Below are 19,895 nucleotides of genomic sequence, written 5' to 3'. Positions count from 1 at the left end.
GGCGTCTCCTTGTAGCGCAAAAGCATGCAGATAGCGGGCTCCTGTCCCTCCCCATCGATGCCTTTGACTTGTCCCTGTTCTCAGTGATCTTCCAGATCCTGCTCGCAGCATGGAAGCGTCTGCTACATGTCCTGCCATTGTAGGTATGGAAGAAACTTGCGCCAGGAGCAATAGCTGCGACAACGGGACGAGAGGAATTGCATATCAGAGCCATTTCGTGACAAGACGAACCTGATTCTCAATCTTTAGCAGCTGTGGCGTACAAATGAAGCGAACTACCAACGGCGCAGCGGTGTTGAGCTATGTCGTCTTCCATGCATTGATCGGCGAGCATAGTGGATTCATTTGCGTGTATCCTCAGTGTTTACCGAAGGGCAACCTTCATGATGAATACACTTTCTTGTGCAGCTTCAATCCAAGAGCAGGACTAGTCAAGGCAGGAAGACATCCGTGCAGATCGTGGACGGTCAGTGACGGGACGATACGATGCAGAACAACTAGAAGTGCACTCGAGGAGAGCAACTCGTCTCTGAGCTCTCCGTCTTACGTGGAAGACAGCCAACACATCCCCTTGCTAAAGGAAAAGCCCTCAAGAGCCAATTTTGCCACGGGAGACGAAAGCCCGAGAAACAGGCGAGGAAGCTCTGGGAAACAGGCAAGGCTTTCATCCTTCAATATCATTCTGACCAGTTTGATTGACTTTTTGATGTGTGATGTACGGCACTTTTGGTATCAGAAGAGGGACGTGAGGAAGTTGAAGACAGATGCAACGACTCTGATGGGCTCGCAAGACCCAGGGCGAGCGATGGGAGGAGAACGATTGATAGGTTCACATCAAAGTGAAAGGTTTAGCTGTGATGTTTGTTTTCCTTCAGAAACAATCGACTTTCTGGGTGTTTTCTCTGAGAGCTTCAAGAAGATCAACGCTGATGCTGTAGAAGCGGCTGGAAATATCTCCGGGGGTAGTTGACGTTTGTTTTTTTCATGGACCTTCTGATCTCGGCTCTTTCCGCTCAGCCGGAAACAAATCACAGGAAACAAGCATTATACCGAAGCTTGATAGTGATGTGATCAAGAAGATAGACTTCCTTGGTGTCCTTAATGCAGAGATGGTGAGCAAAAGTAGATGTGGCGATGCTGTTTCAACCGACAAGTTTCTCAGGCTATGGAGAATTTCGACGACGCCAGCGCATTCGATGAAGGTCAATCAGACTGTCTCTTGCATCAGGGCTGTGACATTTTGATTCAACGCAAGACCTTGAATCCATGGCCTTTCTCGAGAGTTGGAACGAATTGAAGGAGTCGACGTATCCATCGGAGAACAGAACATCGTCGGCAAGAAACCCCCTAGTCTGTTGTGCTCAAACTCATCTCGAACTTCAACAGGTCCCTTTGATGCGGTACAAGACTAGTCAGAAGTCGTTGAACATTGTCGACCTGCTCAAGTCCAACGAGGAGATGATGAAGAAAGCAGGAGGAAGCGCCCTTGGCAGCGAGATTCTGCTCAACACACTCGCGAAGTTCCGTCCTTCGGTACTCTATGTCCATTCCTCTTCTAGTCGCGACCATTCATGACTATACTGAGATAATGATCACGATGATGAGCTTGTGGTTGCATTGGAATAGGAGGAGGAGGAGGAGGAGGAGGAGGAGGAGGAGGAGGAGGAGGAGGAGGAGGAGGAGGAGGAGGAGGAGATAATGGTGACGATGACCATGACAATGACTGTGACGAAGACGATGATGTTAGAGATGATGATGGAGTTAATCACAGAGATATCATAATATATGCAAACAAACAAAAACCATCTGATTGATTTTCACAGTTTGGATTGCCTGACATGAAGGATTCTAAATCAACGCCAAGAATCATCTCCATTCCAGGAAACCTGTTGCAATACAACGATGCAGAGAAGCTGATAGATGTCCTTGTAAGACACTTTGAGCATTGCCTAAAACTATAGAAATTATGGGGAAGGCGTCGAGGGGAGAAGATCAAGGAGGATAATGAGAAGGGGAAATAGTTGACAATTTGATACAGGATGAATTCGCTTCTACAGCAAAAACATTGGTAGAGTCCGCATTGAAAGAGGGAGGACGGAAGAAAAGAAAACAAATGGACCTGCTGCGGAGTTGGCAACAGGAGATGTAGTGACAGTCCTCAACCAGTTGAAGAGGGTTAAGAACTCGATCGTGAGCACGACGGTTGCTCGAGCCCTCTCGTATCTTGACTGCTGACCCTGTGGAGCAGGTGAGGGAGCGCTACGAGGAAATGATGGACTTGCTGTTTGAGGTCCAACAACCAGATCACTTTCGACTTCCGGCCGCTCTCCTGATTCGTTTCCTCCAGTATGTAACGCTGAAGATTGATGACCTCTCTCCGAAGCAAGTTGCTATCGTGTTGAATGCTGCGGTGATGAGAGCGAGTGACAGGGAGAGTGGGAGGGAGTGCTTGTGATCGTTTGATCAATTCAGATTGGATGCAAGCCGAGCAAGCAGCTGTTTCGAGCGGCTTCGGGTCGAGTTGTGAAGATGCACGACGATCCCGTCAGGTGCCTCTCTTGTCCCTTTTTGCTTCAAGCCTGCTCCCCTCTCTTCCCCTTCTCCTCCTACGCATGTCTGATATCTTCTCCTCCCTCGACTTCTTCTCTCTTTCTCCTTCCTCCTCTGTCGATTCCTCTCACTTCCTTGTATAGAAATTTTGTTTTCACCGAGCAGAGCATCGCCATGATCCTCAACGCATTCACAAGGTTCTTGACGATGCTAGTTCACATCTCTCAACCCCCGACAGAGCTCGACGGTCTGACCTCCACAGACGAGCCATCCAATGCCTTATCACCGTCATCATGAATGGCCGCAAGAGGAACGACAAGTGGAAGCAAAACTCTGCCTCCTCTTCCTCCTCTTCCTCCTCCTCAAGGCCCCGCAGACTAGGTTCGTCAGGGTCGCCTCGCTCCTCCGGCGGCGGTCGCATCGGAAGCATGGGGCAGAGGAGCTCGTTCGAGGTCTTCACTCCCCTCCAGACCCCTGCCAGGACCCAGAGCGCCAACGGGCATGGATGGTCAGCGCAGAACCTCGGGATAGCGATGAACGCGATCTCGAAGCTCTACCACACCATCACGACAGCGAGGGTTGAAGCAGGGGATAATGAGGGAGAGGAAGGCGAGGGTACAGGGAGGAAAAAGGATGACGATGAAGTGGAGGATGATGGGGCAGTTGAAGTTATTGGATTCACTTTATCCGATATTCTTCTCTTCTTAGCGAGGAAAGCAGCGTACCTTCCGCCTTCTACCTTCAACTCCAAGGTAGGCCAACGGACCTTTGAGTTGATCTTCCCCCTTATTTCTGATACCCCTCTCTTCTCCCTCCAACCTCCCTGCCTCTCCTTTCCTCCTTTCGTGTCTCTCTCCCTCCTCCTCCCTCGCACTCCCCTCTCCTCTGTTCCATTATCAACACCTTTCAACTTTCTTCTCTCCCTTTGTATCATGGCAGGCGATTGCAAGCATCTCCAACGCCTGTGCCCGGGGGAGGCTGCAATACCCAAGGTAAGACAAACACAGAGAAAGAGTAGGACAGACCAAGCTAGGAAGATAGTTAGAGGAGAAGATGTGAGGATGTGTTAGAAGATGTGAGGATGTGTTTGGACATCGCTGACGAGGATGTCACTCAGAGTCTTCGAGACACTAGCTGCTGCCGTTGAGATGCTTCCGACTAGCATGTGGAACTCTCAGGTCTTTCTCCTCCCCTTCCTGACAGCCCATGTTACCTCCCACTCCTCATCTGCTCTCCTGCCTCCTGCCTCTCGTTCTTCATCCCTCTTCCCTCGGACTGATTGACTGACGACCTTGCAGGAGATCTCGATGCTTGCCAACGCCATGGTTCGCTGCGGGTACTACAACGAGACTGTCATCGAACAGATCGGCCGCGTCGTCTGCAGCCTAGAAGGCAGCTCCTTCAAGCCACAAGGCATCGCCATGGTCACTAACGCGCTGTCCAAGTGGGAGGGAGGAGGAGAGGCGTCAGCAGGGAGCATCAGGATACCCAGGAGTGTGTGGGAGCACCTCTCCTTCACTGCCTTGTCTCTCACGTCAACACAAGAGTGGTCGACTCAGTCCCTCGCTCTTGTGCTCAACGCCTTCAGCTACGAGGGGATGGTGAGCAGGGAAATGCATGAGAGGAGGGGGGCGAGTGCCGCCGATCTCCTCCGCTTTCTCATCACCATGGCTCCTAGCAAGGAAAAGAACATGTGGGAGCCGCAGGTAGTCCACGAGAGGGAGAGAAGCAGAGGAGCTGACGGATGGCGAAGGAGACGGCAATGGTGCTAAACGGGCTGGCACGGTGTGAGAGCACAGTAGGGGATGTGAGAGACACGATGGGTCGGGATGCGAGGCCCTGATGGTTTGACAGGTGTCAAGAGCAGCAGCTTACATGAAAGATGTCTGCCTACTTCACTCACCAGGTCTCCTGTCTCACTTTTGCGGCAACCTTAGCTGAAGGTGGGATGCGCAGATCAGCTTGATATGATCAGCATCTCCAACATTGCCAATGCGATGGCTAAGTTGAGGTCTGAATTGATTGTGTTTGCCTGTATGTTGACATCGTCTTCATGGGATTGCTGTTGCTGATCACAGGATGAGAGATGTGAAATTAATGAGCTTCCTGGCTCAAGCTGCTGTTATAAAAGATCCTTCCGTCTTCTCAACTCAGGTGCGGTGTCACAGCCATTTCGATCAGCAAACCAGATGAGAATCATGTTCATTCTTCAATCAGCCTTAAACTGCTTTCCCTTGCAAATCAATTGCGTGTTGTGGAGTAGTCGACCTGGTGGGCTCACTAGGCTTACGACGTTTATCGCAGGCCATCTCGAACATCTACAACGCATTTGCTCGACTAAACGTGTTCAATCAAAAGCTCTGCTCCCATCTCTCTCTAGCCGCCCTGCTCATCCATCCCTCATCTTTCGCCCCTCAGGTGATCTTCTTGCGCTGAGTTCTCCCTACAAGTCAACCTTCCTCTCTGACACTTCCCTTTCTTCTCGATCTCCTCCGACTTTTCCTCCTCTTTCCTGCTTTTCCCCTTGTTATCTTCCGAGCTCGTCCACTGATTGTATCTCAAACATCTTGCTCGTCTCCATATCAGATGTCTTCCAGTTTTTCTTGATGTGTTTCTGACAACAAGAGACAGAACGTGGGGATCATTGTAAATGCTAACGCAAACTTTGCTCTCTTGGACTTTGCCCTGGTTGATTTCTTTCTTCTCTCAAACTTCCTCTAACGATCGTGCAGATCCGGCATATGGCGCATGCGATGATCATCAACATCGACGATGCCGACGAGCAAGCCGTCTCCAACTTTATCCACTCCCTTGCCACTTTGGACATCAAGGTCTTCTTTCATGATCGCCATCACCATCATCATAGGCTTCTCCTCATCCTCCTTCTCATCCATCATCGTCTCCATCATTACTTTTATCTCCATCATCACCATGATCATCATCATCACCACCACCACTACCACCATCATCATCATCATCATCATCATCATCATGGTATGTTGCTGCTTCTAGCACTTGTACGACACGTCTGCCTCTTCCCTGTTCCTCAATCGTCTTGGCTTCTAAGCGCTTTCAATCTTCTTGGCTTCTAAGCGCTTTCAATCTTCTTGTCTTCTAAGCGCTTTCATGTCTCAGATGCAGCTGGTGCAAGATGTCTTGTTCTCCTGGATTTCTCAACAGCCGCCGAGAAGATTTGCTCCCCAGGTCTCGCTCAGCCCCGTCCTTGGGTTGCTCCTCACCTTCTCCTCAGGCTCTAGCGAACATCGCGTGGAGCATGGCGATCTTGAACTGCACTGACGAGGCTCTCTTGCTTTGGGTAGAGGAAGGTAGCGCTCATACCGCAGGAGTGGCTTCACCCTCCTGAATTCTCCTCGCAGCCCTGGCGAACACCGTGAATGACATGGAGCTCTTGCACCTGCGACAGGAAGATCGAGGAGGGAGGAGCTGTAGTCTGACTGCTCCAGCAGGTTCATCAATTCATCACTTGGAAGGCTCTGCAGCTTCCCAGATGGGCGAGTGATGAGGCGCGAGCTTTGACGAGTGAACGATCGGCGGCCGTTCGGTGGGACGGAAGTGAGGACAGTGATTGGAAGCAGTTTGTGAAGAGACGAGTGTTAAGAGACAACCCATCCACTTCTAGCTCGAACCTTCAGGTATCCTAGCCGTCTTTCTCCCTGATTTCCTTCCCTTCTCGCTCGTCTGCCTTCTCTGTGTCCCCCCTGGTCCCCTCTGTGTCTTTTCTCAGTCCTCGCTTGCTTTCTCTCTCATTCACAACATTAACAACTTCCGTAGAATTCTGTTGCGCTCGCTATCGCTGCACTTGATCTGGAGATGATCGAAGAAATGAAAGACACCGTCTCAGGTGCAACAAGGAACAACTTTACTTCTCTCAACCTCACTGCCCTTGTCGTTGCCTGGCTGCCTCCTCAACCTCAGTTTCATCTGCACGTCTCGTTTTCTCTCGTCCTTGCTCTCGCTTATCTCCTGCTCAACTCTTCTTCCTCTTCCCCTCTCCTCTCTCTCGTAAACTCCGTTCATCCTATACACCTCTCAGACTCTCTGTTGCAGGATACAGACTGGACATCTTCCTTCCCGCACAACAAAAGGTTTCATTCTCACACTCTTACCTCTCATTCTTTCCTCTCCTTCATTCCCTGCTTGTTCTGTATCCTCTGCCCTGTCTGAGCCTACTTGCCCTTCCCGCCGATCCTCCTCCCACCCATTACGTTAAGCAGGTCGTTGAGGTCGATGGCCCTCGCCATTTTGCTTTCGAGACCAGAAGGCCGTTGGGTGAGTACGAGGAAATTTTCTCCTCCCCTTCTGTTAAGATACACTTTCAGGTCCCACAGTGCTAAAGCGGAGGATCCTGGAGCTGCTCAGATACAAGCCAGTTACAATTCCTTACTGGTGAGTAGGGAGCTCCTGGGGGCAGCGTGACCAGTGGGAGCTGAGAAGGAGACTGCAGGGAGTGGGACGAGCGAGGAGGAGGAGCAGGGGGTGGAGGCTTCACACGCGAGCAGCTGGAGTACCTGCGGTCAAAGATCTTCGACCATACCATGGGAGATGCTGTGGCGGCAGACCGTCGCTAGAGTTTTGCCAGCGAATAAAAGAATGATAATATGGGTGACGGGGTTCAACTCAGTTTCGGAGTCAGGCTCAAGGATGACAGTGCAGACCATCATCGTATGGGCTGCCTGAGAAGTCGCCTTGGGAGCGAGTGACTGTCACTGTAGTCATGGCCCCGTTGCTTCTCGGGCATTGACACGACCCCACCCTGCGATGTGTTGTGAGGTAGATTCGATGATTTGTACTCACTGGCAGTACCAACTGACCTCAGAGATGCTGATTCCTTCTCCTTCCTTCCGGGTGTGTGTGTTGAATATGCCTTGCTCCTCGGATATCCTCCACCTTCAAAATCTTTTCAGCTCCGAGTGGCCAGCGACCACCATCATGGACGCTGGCTCAGCAGAAGGCAAGGCTCTTTTGGGAACTACGGCTCTTCGAAGTACTTAGAAAGGGAGTTCAGAGGAGGCGGCAGCAGATACGGGGCCGACCATAACATCTTTGGCTACTTTGGCGTGACTGACGACACCTCTGACATGGAAGCCCAAATCGCATCAAGATGGTGGGAAACTCCTTTGACCATGTTGCATGAATGCTCTCCAGCACATCGATGACCAGCTCCATCTGGGAGGTGAAGCAGTAAAAGCGAGGCCTCAGGGTTCCTCTGATCAATCTCCAAGTCGAGTTTGTAGTGAAGCTTCTGTTGAACCTAAAACAAGCAACCGCCCCTTGCATGATGCTCGTACTGCTCCAGAGTCCTGCCTGGATGGCCTCAAACTTGAAAATCGTTCCCAAGGCGACGCTTCGAGTGGCTGGCGACTTCTCAGGCAGCCCATACGATGATGATCTGCACTGCCAGGCCCTGCGACTCAGCTCTCAAGATCTTATGGTTGAGCTGCGCGTGCTGGTCCTGCACAAGGTCGCTGAGGCTTCAACTTGACCCGAGAGCGCTCACGCTGAGCAGCCGCGCGTACAGGGCCACTGTTACGGTGTCACCTTATGTTCAGCCAACTGCATCATACTCTTAGCGGCTTCCGCGTGAACCGTTAGCGTGCCAATATCGACAGGACAAGATATATTCGTTGAATATAGACTGAGGATATTCATTGTAGTTTTAGGGCACAGGATGCAAGTAAGGGGGTCTACAAGTAAGAGAAAGAAAGGAGCTTGACTACTCTGTCTAGCTCGTCTCCAAGCTCGGAAATTGTGGTGACTTCTACCTGGCAGAAATGATCGCGCTTGCTCCCAAGGCTCCAAAGTTTCTGCTGATCGGACGGCAGAATGTCGATAACAAAGTTTCGCATTAGATGACATTCGCTAGCTTGGCTTATCTGCAATTTCACCTCTCCCTGATCGGGCTGCCATCTGCTCTCCGGCCAAAGGTCAGAATATTTTCTGTTACATCCCGCTCTTACCTTCCAATCTCGATCATGTACGAGAGAGCAAAATTGGAATCCGGAAAGAAGTCAGGAGAAGATCTTGTATTCAGCAGCACCTCACTGGCTCCTTTTATGTCAGTCCACCGTTGTATCACCGCCAGCGGCAAGATAGCCTCCCAGGCCATGTAAGAATGAACTTTAGATGCTTCTATCCTTGCTGTCCATGCGATTTCCAAACCGCGCAAATCTTCGACTGAGAGGTCGCAGGCGATCAAGTTAGCATTGTGAGGTCGCGTGACAGTCTTCCGTCTGTGTGCGTCAGGGTCAACATGATCCTCTACAGCAGAGCATGCTGAACGATGAACTTCGCGCGGTCTTGTCCAGGAATTTGAGCCCCAATGCTGATCTTGGTAGAACACGGGGGGAATGGTAAGGTATGCCCGCAGTTCAGATCGCAAGATCAGATCCTGAATCGCGACGAGAGCGTCACTTTAGCATGCTCACAGCAATGCAGCAGACTCTCACCCCGTACATGATGTCTATCGCGTCAGAAGCTGAGGAGCAGATAAGACGCTCTGCTCGGACGATCCCAGTCTCAGTGAAGATGATTGATCCCGAACATTTGGGACTGAATCCGCGAGCCAGCCTCTGCCTCTCGGTCCAGTATCGCAGCAGCGAACAAGTCTCTCCGCAGAACTCAAGGTACAAAAGATCAGCATCTTCGGGCAATGCAAGCAGAGCTTCTTTGATTCGAGATGAAGCATGTTCTATAGATCCTGGAAGTATCAAATCGTCTTCAAAAATCCCAATCATGGTACCTTTTCCTCGCATCCTCTGTAAGATTCTACAGTGATCTCGAACTCCCGCTATTCTATACCTGGCTACCTCCTCCCCACTCATCGCAACCTTCAACAGTTCTCCACTCAGACGCCCGTTCGCAACCTCATCGCTCAAAGAAATGTCCTCTGCTAGTGTCAAATTGAAAAATTCCACCCTCTCGAATCCCAAGGAGGACAGGAGAGCTTCTGTGTGCATCCTTCTGTCTTGTCTCGCTGGTATGTTGATCACAAACACAGGGAATCGAAACTCGGGCAGAGCATAGGTGATGTTGTCCCTCCTGAACTCGTTCAAACATACGTCGAATCTTCCTCCATCGAGGTGGTTCAACCTGCAACTTTCCCGCACGGATGCTGCCAGTCCTGCCCAGAACCATTGATTCCATCGCTGCTGGTTAATTTCCCATATCTGTTCTCCACCGCCATCGACCGCAATAAATCTTCCTGTCCCCTCTGATACTTGCCCTGCTTCTCCTGCTTTTTCTGCTCCTCCTGCTCCTCCCGCGGCAAGCGCGGCAAGCAACCACACCACCTTACTCGCCTGCATCTTGGGGGATTTGCCCGACACAACCCCTCATACCGCACACCATACCCGGTCAGTTCACCCAGCTGCTGCAGTTCACCGGCCAGTTACCTTGGGCCCGCCGAGTCAGTTGGTATCATGGAACCGCATGAAACTATAGTACTGTCCAACAATGTTTGTACCAGGCAATCTATCTTATAACGACTTATAGATGAATATTTGTAGTTGAATTCTTCAAAAAGATACTAAATTCATGAAGTTAAATTAATTGTATGATTTTACATATATTTTAAAAGGAATGGATCGGCTGGTACCACACGAGGGCACAGGGGCAACCCCAACCCCCATGAAATCAACAGTACCCAGGTAAAATATCCACCCCACCTACTCGCTCAGTTTGATTGTACTCCCCCACCTAAAACCATTGACGAACAGAGATAAAGTAAGGGGTGCACTGACAACCCACCCCACATAGGCTCCACCCACAAACAAGTACCCACCCACAACCACTTGATCATTCTACATCCTGCAGTGGCCCGCACCCCCTACCCTCCCTCAGATCCTTGCGTCCCCCCCCCCAATGCAGCATCAGGCGTTTCGCACTTGAGGCTCTCTCCTCATTCCGCTCGCTCTCATTCCGCTCCCTGCACACAGAGTCCCTTCAGTCTGGAATTGATCAGCCGCATGTTCTGTTTCCTCCCCATATCATCGATTTCATTTCCAAACTCTTCTTGTTTCATCACCCCTGATGTTGAAGTATGGGTGTATGATACTCAAGATACCTTGAGATGTGTTCGTGGATATTGATTGATTTGAATCTTGTGAGCAAAATTAAGTTTTTGAGCAAATATAGATATTCAGTGGTTTTCTACATGAGAAAGCGGTGTACAATCAGGGCTCTAAACATATTTGAGCATCATGGACTTAAGGATTCCCTGCTTGCTGTTTTGTGCCCAGGGCTAAAAATGATTTACATGGAGCTTGACTTCGTCCACATCTAGTTTCTCTGTTTTATCTTTTGATTTAAATGATCTATTTGTTTTCAGGGGTAATGGGGAACTGATTGTTTTATTCAAATACAACTCTGTCGACGTTGCAAGAACATTGTACAGATGATTCCTAAAGTGATCTTCGTTTTATCACTGTACCGTTCTGCGTATGCATTTTGCCCTCCAAATGTGATGGGCTCAAATATTCAGCGACTTAAACTAGGCACACCTTCAACACCTCTCTGTTACCGCCGTACCAGACCGCGGATAGGAATGTCGGACGGGACTCGTTTAGTGCCTTCACTGAACAACTCGTTGGTAGAAGTGGGGTGCGACAATGCTAAGAAGGATTTTCTTGTTTATGAACATATGCTTGGAGTCATCTCCAACCATGCAGCGAGCTCCGGCAAACTTGGATCAATCACGCTTGTGGGCGCAGGACCGGGTGATCCTGACTTGCTTACTCTTGGAGCGTTGAAAGCGATACACGCGGCAGACCTTGTGATTGCAGATAGACTTGTCTCAAAAGAAATTCTAGCGCTGATCAAGTCTGAGTTGAAGATTGCCCAGAAGTATCCAGGATGTGCACATGACGCACAGAATGAGATTTATCGCTGGTGTGCAGAGGGTTTGGTAGAGGGCAAGAAGATTGTTAGATTAAAGATAGGTGATCCTTTTGTATTTGGACGTGGTAAGCCAAAATTCTTTACTGCTTTTGATTTTACTGACTTCAATCCAGGAGGTGAAGAAGTTTTGGAGCTCAGGAAGTTTGGTGTTGAAGCCAAAGTTATCCCAGGAATTTCCTCGGCTCTTGCAGGACCTCTCGCAGCTGGAATACCAGTCACTCACAGAGGTGTTGCTAACCGTGTCGTATTTTGCACTGGTATGGGAAAGGAAGAGAGCATTCCAGATATACCAGCATACCATCCTGAACAAGTAAGAATATGGGCAGGATATACAAAGGATTGTATCTGACGTGATGGCCAGACGTGCGTTTTCTTGATGGCTGTCGGTAGACTGAAAGCTCTCACTGATGACTTGACAAAAGGAGGATATCCTTCGACAACGGTGATTGAAATGATGCGAACAAATTCTTGCGCTGATTGCCAGCAGCCCGTTGGAATCATCGAAAGGGCGACAACTCCGCATGAGCGCACCATCCGAGGGACTATCGAAGGTATCAATCGCTCCTGATTCATAGTTGTCCTCTGGTTGGACGGCCTCACTGATTGTACTGATTCAGACATTGTCATCTTAGCATCAGAAGAGAAGATCAGGCCACCTTCTGGTACAAAAGAAAGAGTCGTGGCATCGACATAACCTGATTGCAGTTATCGTTGTTGGAGAGGCTGTCAATGTACTCAGCAAACAGGAGAAACATCATCAAACCATTATTCCTTTCAGACGTAGCGCCATGTCGTTGGAGTCCTTGTCGAAAGCTTGCGAACCATCGGGAGAAGGGAGCGAAAGTTGAAATCAAAGTTACTTCAAAGTTATGAATTTATTCACAAGAAAAAAATAAGACTGTTCGAAAGCATGCTTCTGTCTTGTCGACAGTTATCTATTCTATACTACATTCAATGAGGAGATTTTGGAACTACCGCTCATGAAAAAATGTCCATAGAAAGTGCGCGGTTGTAATCCGACCTACGATATCTTTTCGGTGGAGTAGTCTCCACATATTCCCATTCTCCATCAGATCCCAAGGAAGATTGAATTCTTCGATTGGTGCTTTCCTTGGAAGTCAAAGAGATACGGGGAAAGTCGCAGATTTCCCTCGATCGCTTCTCGTTCATGCATTCTTTAAGACCACCGCTGATGATTTCAGAGTCCGCAAAAGAATCCAGCCCACATGACATAAACGGATATGAGGACGACTCATGCCCCTTGTTACACCTCTTCCTCGAGCAACCCTTGTTGTCGTCTCCAGCGTCTAGCCTCATACTTTTCACCAGCAGTGAGACAGATTGCTCGACATGATAAGAAACCGAGGAACCACCGCTGGAGCGCACACGGAGAGGCGGAATGCAGGAAGACGACGAAAGGAGGAAGGGGGAGGAGGAGGAGGAGGAGGAGGAGGAGGGCGCCGAAGGTACACGTTGCATGGTTGCGAGCATCGCGAGTTACACGGAGGTCGTGTGCAGCCTATTTTATATTGCCTGCCGGCGAGAGGTCGCGCGGGAATAATGTAGGTAGGGGTACACCAATTTTTTGTAGGGGTGGTCGTAAAGATTTTTTAAGGTATACACTTGACAAGGGTAAGGTAGAAATTTCATCAATTGAGATGCTAGTAAAACTCAGGTAAGCACAGACGTATGAGTTCATAGAGACAGATATGACCGTTGGTGGTACATGGGGTAAGTGTTCAGATTGGTCAGCATGAATCGGGGGTAGTGGTACATAGAATACATAGAAACCTGGAAGGAGACTCTACAACAGCGGGTGGGGGTAGTCTAGGATGTTGCCGAAAAGAGGAGGTGAAGATGTTCCCTAATTTTACTCTTGTACATCAAAGGAAAAAGAAGACCATAGGGTCAAAGGATACATAAAACAAAGCCGTGACCTAGCAAAAGGTCGGAGCCAAATGGGGGTGGGTACTTGAGCGATGACTTCTTTTACTACATGACAGCAGGCAGCATTGATCCTAAAGCAACTGTTTCGAAACTTCTCTAACAGAAAAATACAACTTTTGAAATCTAGTAATGCGGAGAAGCGATGAAGCGTTGGGATCTGGTGTCAGTAGATATGTTTTATACTTTTAGCTGACTTCAGCTCTCAATTTGCTCGTATCTGAATCGAGTACCCCAATCATCTCTATCGAAAAACAGGGTAGGGGGTGTCTGAGGATCGGAGATCCGGGACCGTCTCACACAGGTAGTAAAGATAATTGGGGAAGTCTGTCTTTCCTAAAGACTGATCACGGAATTGGCATGGCAAATGCATGGCTGTGTTTTAACTTAACTTAACTTTGAGTAAAGTCATGGCTGTACAACTCTTATTTTTTTGCCGTGACCGCCAATACTGACCCTGATCGGACCGGACCGGCCCGGCCCGGCACCCGGATCGGATGGTTCCGAAGGGCCGGGCCGTCGGACGGTCACAACGTGACGGTTGAGCGACCCGCCGGTTTGAGTAAAGAAAGCCGGTGATCGCTGGGCCCGACCGCACGGCGGGTCAACTTACTTGAAACCATCGGGCCGCCCGGCGGCCCGGGCCGGGCCCCGGCCGCCCGGCGGAGAGCCTTTCAAGTTTCTCGCCGGACTCGAAGTAGGGTTTAGTACGGTAGTGTACAGTGACCGTACCTGTACACCCGGCGTCGGCGATGATTTAATGATTGCTTGCCAGTGACAGTGAACTGCAAGTGAGTCCCGGCGAGTCCGTTGGACTCCCGGCGGGAATCGGAACTTCCGAACTGAAGGTACGGTCCCCGCCGGACTCCGGGAGTCCGGCGGAACTTGCCCGGGCACGGCCACTCACAGAGTCAGGCGGCGCGGCAGCGGTCGGACTCCGGCCGCGCGGCAGCCAGGCCCTACCGTAGTACGGTTGCCACCCCGACCGTGCTTCCCGTACAGTAACTTAACATCTGACGGTCCGACACCGGAAGCCTTACGGCCCGTTTCACTTCAAGTATCCGAGTCCGCGGCCGTCCGCGGGCCGAGGTGGCCAACTTTCTGCCTCGGAGCCTGCTCAGGGCGGCGTCAGAGCCTGTCACTCAGTCCTTTGTCACAGTTTGGACTCTCATCATTCATCAGCGGGTGCGTTCCGAAGCCTCAAGTTCCAGTTCGTTATGCGTCTCACTGCTTCTGCCACCGGCGGCCGCCAATCATTGGCTGCTAGCAGTGCAACTGTTCAGGAAGTTCCGAAATTCCGGAACTTTTCGGAAGAGGGTTGGTTCTCTCTGTCACAAGTGCTGTCTCTCATCCCGTCTCGGTGAGTTGATATCATGTTGAACTGATCATATGACACGGTGGACCTGTATAGTACACCAATGCGGCAAATCGGTGAATTCGAATCATCTCAACGCTAGCACCAGAGAAGTGATGCTGGACTATGACTAACTCAAACGCCAGACTAGAGTCTTTGAAAAACATCGGTTGCCTTCAATAAATTTCACCCTCCTGGCTATCATCTACTTGAGCAGTTCACGGAAGCTCAGGCAAGATATTCGCCATTCCTTATGTGTGCATGGCTGAAGTGTCTTAAATGGTAACCTGTTGTCTCGTCAGTCTGCAGGGCAGTGGAATGGGCAAGTTTCACGTGTTACCTTAGCAAGTCGGCCAGACGACAACTGCACAGACTTTTGTCTCTTCAAGGTTTGCGAGAGCTCGGGAGTGCGCTTCATCCCTTATAAATCACAATTGTCAGTACAAGATCTTTTCTCACCATCCTAGGTCAAACAATGTACAAAAACTTCATAAGAACGAGACAGTGCAATCGCTGACCTAGTTTCAGGAAGTGGGAAAAGGAGGGAACCCCCAAGCCTTGGGAGTCCACACCATTGCCCGCATCGAGCACGAGCTTGGAAGCGATCATTCTGAAAAGGAATAAAATCTCAGCAAAAAACAGCTCGACATCCAAATGAACGGGCAGCATAACATGGGTTTCGCATTACGAGTGTAGAACTATATGGGCATGCTCGTCTGAGCTCTCCATATCGACAATACATGTAAGCCCTTCACGATCCATGTGTATGCTCGACAACTCTAAGTCAAATTAAAATTGCAGTGGTTCAACAAAAGGGTCCACCAAATCCTTCTTCTCTTCGCTCGTTAACCATTGCAAGTATCACTCTTTCATTAGTTCACGCTTCCTTCTAGCACTTCAACATCATCACTTGTCAACTGGCTTCACCATTCCCTCTCTGCCTCCCCCGCCTCTCTCTCTCGCTGTCTCATGGGGGCGATATAGCCATGAAGCTGACTGTTCGTCACTAGCCCACATCCCCACATCGAGTTTAACTTAACTTTCGATGAGTAAACGTTTCAGGTAGTACGTTTGTATTGCAGGTACCAATGCGCAAAACGATACTAACGGTAGCGTGATGTGCGGTAGTCGCTGAGGGACTGGTACGAGATGGCGACAAGAAGCTCGACTTGTCCGAGAGGCTCCTCGGCGTCTCCTGCTTCTCCGCCTGCTCGCCTTCAGCTGCGGCTCGTGGCTGCTCTGTTGCTGCTGCACGCCATTCTGGTACCAACGGGTTCCTTGAAAGCTCAATCGGAAGATCAGCAGAAACTCTTGGTGAATGTGGAGCCGATGGATCAACAAGACGACATTCTAAAATACAGCAGGTTGAGTTTTGTCGGACGGTGGCATAAAGTTTGTGATCATCGCCATGCTGTACTATGTTGTTGTGTTGTGCGATACGTGATGCTTCTCAAACGAGGGAAGGTCAGATAGGACAGCTTTGCACTGTCAAGATGCTACCTGAGAGCACCAGAGGTGATGTCATAGTGAAGAATCAGCAGTACGTGCTTCATGGCTAATCTGGTTGCAAGTATCTCATAGATGATGTACTTGCTACTCTCCGGGCGACTTAACCCCTCACAGTGTCTTGCTTTAACTTTTCGCTTGCAGCTCCACTGGTCTGGACTACACAGAGAAGATATCTCTTGACATTGAGAATGATCCTCCGTTGGGTTTGAAGAACATGATTAAGTTTCTGAAGAACGGAGATGAAAGGATCATCAAAACAAGGTTGACGCGAGCGGTGAGAGGAGAAAATTCTTTTGCTCGAATAGGATCAGATATCTTTGACGCGAACGATGGAATAGGCGAGGGGCAAGCAGCACATGTTTGTCAGAAAAGGAACCTCTCTGATACAATCAATCACTTCTCTGCTCAAACACTCAGACGTACAAGTACGGAGAAGCGCTGCCGAGGTGAGATCGACGGGATGCTCCCACAGCTCACTACTCACTGAGCATGTAAGGCAATTCATTTGCTCTCTCTGGACAACCCAGCAATAAGTGAGATGATCGGCTTGCAATCATGGGCGCCCGAGGGATGCGGCATGAAAGAAGTCATGTCTTCGAATCGAGTTGATGTCGAGCGATGCTGAATCTGTCGACAGCTCCTCGACATGATTTCACGATCCTCTGCCGCAAATGCGTCACAGGACGAGTTGGCTGCGGGTGAACAAGCTGCGAAGACTGTGTGGACTTTAATCACAAACAGCAGGGATAACCTTGTACGTGTGCTCGGTGAAGTATTGTATGCCTGCTGTAATCCTCTGACAGGAGTCGGCGCATCACCATAACGCAGTGAAAACAATATCATATGTGTTAATGGGTACATGTACACCTCTCCTGAAGATGTGGTCTGCTGCTTGCCTGCAAAAAGTGAGGTGGGAAATAATCTTGATCTGTCAGCTTACATCATTTTTCAGCTTGTTCTTGATGTCTACAACTCGTTCGATGGTTCATATACCTCAAGCGCACGCAAAGTACAAGATAACGCCAAGGTGTCAATGCCAGGATCTCTATCTCTTGCGGAGCAGTCATTGAATGTTTGATAGATGCGGAGAGATCTTGTGCAGACGAGAGTTTTTCTTCTTGAGCTTCATAGCATGATTGAAGGGAGTCTGGTAAGAGACTCCCTTCAATCATACTCATAGCCATGACAAGCTTCACCCCTTGTGACGGAAACAATCAGAATCAGAGTGAGATTGCATGCCAGCAACTTCAACGTCCGTCGGAGGTATCCGTGCTGGTGAGCGAGCAGAGCATCTGAAGCTTTACTCCTGCAGGAGGTCAACCAAGACTTGTCTCAGCGCGTCTGTGCCTGGGCGGCGGTTCCTTGTAGCAAGATTTGCGCGCATGAGGGATGACGAAAGGATCAGGTTGGGGCTGTAGGATCGCTGGCGATAAGCGAGGAGAATCAGCAGGTCTGCGATCATGCCTGACTGTATTGCGCCAGCTACATGGTGATGGGTTTACCGCTGTGCTGATTGTTGCACACCAGCCAATTCTCTCTGTCGGATTTAAACAACTTCTCTGCAAGATTCAGGTGAGCTTTACACTTCGAATAGTGAGTCTAAGAGGTGACACATGTTTCAGCAAAGCTCCTGCGATCTCGAGAAACGAGAAGCGACAAGATCTCTTGAGGTGACGCTGATTAGCGCTCTGAAATCCGCTCACGTTTGTCAGATCTTGGATGAGACATGTACAGAACAAGAATCAGAAGAACTTGAGGAGGAAAATCAAGTGAAAGCTGAAGGAATAGCCGATAGTAATGATCCGAAAGAGCTTTGAGATGAACAAACATGTACGGAAAGAGCACAGAGACATCGGTGAAGGCAATCTCTATTCACACTATTTCTCCACGTCACAGCCTACATGTCCGTTTTGGAGCATTGACTCGGTAGGCGGAGGGGCTTGGACGAAAAGTCGTACATCTGATCCATGGAGTCAAGGAAGTCCACCCCATGGCTGTAGATGATATCCGAGTCACACAACCTGTTGAAAGAAACATCATCAGCTTGTTGTCTTTCCCAGTACAGGTGTCATGGATAAATCTCCTAAACTTCCAGCTTCCTTCACTCACTCGATCAGTTCTAGTCTGACTGTGTTCCAATTCTGTCCCTCTCATCTCCTCCTCCAGTACCCGAAGTAGCCGAACGCCTTGTTAAAGCATGGTTGCGATAGAGAGCATGTTCGGAGCTCACAGGCAGGAGACATGTTCGGCTGATGATAATGGCGGCCGTAATTGTAGTGATGCCGCTTTTCTGTGCCCATCCCGTCACAGAGCGACAGGGAAGAAAACAAGAACCACCTGGTTGAAAGTGAGCAGCAGCAAGCCCGTATGTGCTTGCAAAGGTAATGATGGTCTCGTTGCTCATCGAGAGCAGGTAGTGATCAACAGCTCGCTTGAGCGCAAAGGCATCCTCCTCCTCCCTCTCTTCCTGCGTCTATCGCATCTTTGAGCACCACCATGCGCGGAACATGTTAACTCACTGCGACGTCTGATACTCCAGTACCATCGTCCTGTGGTGCGTCGTACCTGCCCTCCTCTAGATCAGCCAACAAGAGCAAAGGATCAAGTGCATACCAGACTAGCTGCCGTGTCCCCAAGGCCTGTTGAAGATCAGGAATGATATCAGGCAGATCTGTTGCAACGATCCATCTGACATCTTTAAGAGGGCCGTCAGGAGGAGGGAGGGGAGGGGAGGGGAGGGGAGGGAGGGAGGGAGGGAGGGAGGGAGGGAGGGAGGGTAGGGGAGGAGAGAGATTTCACCCGTATCGTTCCATTCTCTTCCGTTCATCGCAAGGATGTCTCTTCCACATTCCACGTAGGAGTTCATATCTTCTACCCTAGCCTGTCTCAGCAGCTCCGTCACTCGCACAAGACAACATCTTGGCATGATATCACCTGCCCGTTCATCGGGTTTAGCCGCAAGTGCATGCCGACCGTGTACTTTCCTCGTATCTGCTCCTGCAAACACATTAGCAACGTCGCTGTGGAACAGCAAGACTGTACAAGAAGAGGTTCGAGAGCTTGTTGCAGCTCTTTGCTCGGATGGAACAAGTACTTCATTGCACAACCAAAGAAAGCATCCGGATCTGCCAACCCCCACTGCTCGACCCTGTGCGCCAAGCGAGGGTTCCTGAAGAGACTGGGCCACCATAGAACGTTTGTGGAGATGGAAAGAACGCTCTCGGGATAGAGAGAGTATAGATCAGCCATCATCAACGCGTCCTGATGTGCATGTAAGCCAAGACAGGTGAAATCTGATTGCAATGAAGAAAAGGACATGATATGACATGACATGACAGGACAGGACAGGACAGGACAGGACAGGACAGGACAGGACAGGACAGGACAGGACAGGACAGGACAGGACAGGACAGGACAGGACAGGACAGGACAGGACAGGACAGGACAGGACAGGACAGGACAGGACAGGGACAGGGACAGGACAGGGACAGGGACAGGGACAGGGACAGGACAGGGACAGGGACAGGGACAGGGACAGGGACAGGACAGGGACAGGGACAGGACAGGACAGGACAGGACAGGACAGGACAGGACAGACAGGACAGGACAGGACAGGACAGGA

General features: G+C 50.0%; 5 protein-coding genes across 5 annotated transcripts; 3 read left to right on the top strand and 2 right to left on the bottom strand.

Annotated features, from left to right (window-relative positions):
- Positions 1–265: 265 nt before the first annotated feature.
- On the top strand, positions 266–7,139 carry GUITHDRAFT_139952 (hypothetical protein; the record flags this gene model as incomplete). Its single annotated transcript, XM_005831021.1, has 24 exons — positions 266–827; positions 876–962; positions 1,018–1,112; positions 1,387–1,533; positions 1,824–1,928; positions 2,249–2,410; positions 2,473–2,549; positions 2,694–2,747; positions 2,789–3,302; positions 3,490–3,542; positions 3,668–3,728; positions 3,849–4,256; positions 4,405–4,456; positions 4,507–4,561; positions 4,629–4,704; positions 4,855–4,968; positions 5,283–5,381; positions 5,801–5,866; positions 6,018–6,203; positions 6,343–6,412; positions 6,619–6,656; positions 6,786–6,840; positions 6,891–6,957; positions 7,016–7,139. 24 exons carry the CDS (start codon positions 266–268, stop codon positions 7,137–7,139), a joined length of 3,327 nt encoding a protein of 1,108 aa, XP_005831078.1.
- Positions 7,140–7,936: 797 nt separating this feature from the next.
- GUITHDRAFT_139951 (hypothetical protein) lies at positions 7,937–9,875 on the bottom strand (the record flags this gene model as incomplete). The annotated part of the gene is made up of 5 exons (XM_005831020.1): positions 7,937–8,023; positions 8,110–8,206; positions 8,334–8,378; positions 8,529–8,959; positions 9,018–9,875. 5 exons carry the CDS (start codon positions 9,873–9,875, stop codon positions 7,937–7,939), a joined length of 1,518 nt encoding a protein of 505 aa, XP_005831077.1.
- A 1,334-nt stretch (positions 9,876–11,209) lies between these two features.
- GUITHDRAFT_87531 (hypothetical protein) lies at positions 11,210–12,352 on the top strand (the record flags this gene model as incomplete). The annotated part of the gene is made up of 6 exons (XM_005831019.1): positions 11,210–11,531; positions 11,580–11,776; positions 11,828–11,908; positions 11,954–12,017; positions 12,084–12,128; positions 12,172–12,352. 6 exons carry the CDS (start codon positions 11,210–11,212, stop codon positions 12,312–12,314), a joined length of 852 nt encoding a protein of 283 aa, XP_005831076.1. The 3' UTR covers positions 12,315–12,352.
- A 3,561-nt stretch (positions 12,353–15,913) lies between these two features.
- On the top strand, positions 15,914–18,090 carry GUITHDRAFT_109878 (hypothetical protein; the record flags this gene model as incomplete). Its single annotated transcript, XM_005831018.1, has 13 exons — positions 15,914–16,128; positions 16,415–16,547; positions 16,612–16,719; positions 16,770–16,859; positions 16,911–17,027; positions 17,077–17,178; positions 17,226–17,300; positions 17,492–17,536; positions 17,586–17,630; positions 17,679–17,723; positions 17,801–17,845; positions 17,896–17,943; positions 17,986–18,090. The coding sequence occupies 13 exons, from the start codon at positions 15,914–15,916 to the stop codon at positions 18,088–18,090; spliced, it is 1,173 nt and encodes a 390-aa protein (XP_005831075.1).
- Positions 18,091–18,170: 80 nt separating this feature from the next.
- Positions 18,171–19,525, bottom strand: GUITHDRAFT_109877 (hypothetical protein; the record flags this gene model as incomplete). The annotated part of the gene is made up of 8 exons (XM_005831017.1): positions 18,171–18,294; positions 18,443–18,563; positions 18,611–18,740; positions 18,793–18,838; positions 18,887–18,968; positions 19,073–19,154; positions 19,208–19,270; positions 19,421–19,525. The coding sequence occupies 8 exons, from the start codon at positions 19,523–19,525 to the stop codon at positions 18,171–18,173; spliced, it is 753 nt and encodes a 250-aa protein (XP_005831074.1).
- Positions 19,526–19,895: the final 370 nt, after the last annotated feature.

The sequence above is a fragment of the Guillardia theta genome (assembly GCF_000315625.1).
Source record: "Guillardia theta CCMP2712 unplaced genomic scaffold GUITHscaffold_42, whole genome shotgun sequence".
Taxonomy (NCBI): Eukaryota; class Cryptophyceae; order Pyrenomonadales; family Geminigeraceae; genus Guillardia; species Guillardia theta.
This window is presented reverse-complemented; position numbering and strand designations above follow the sequence as displayed.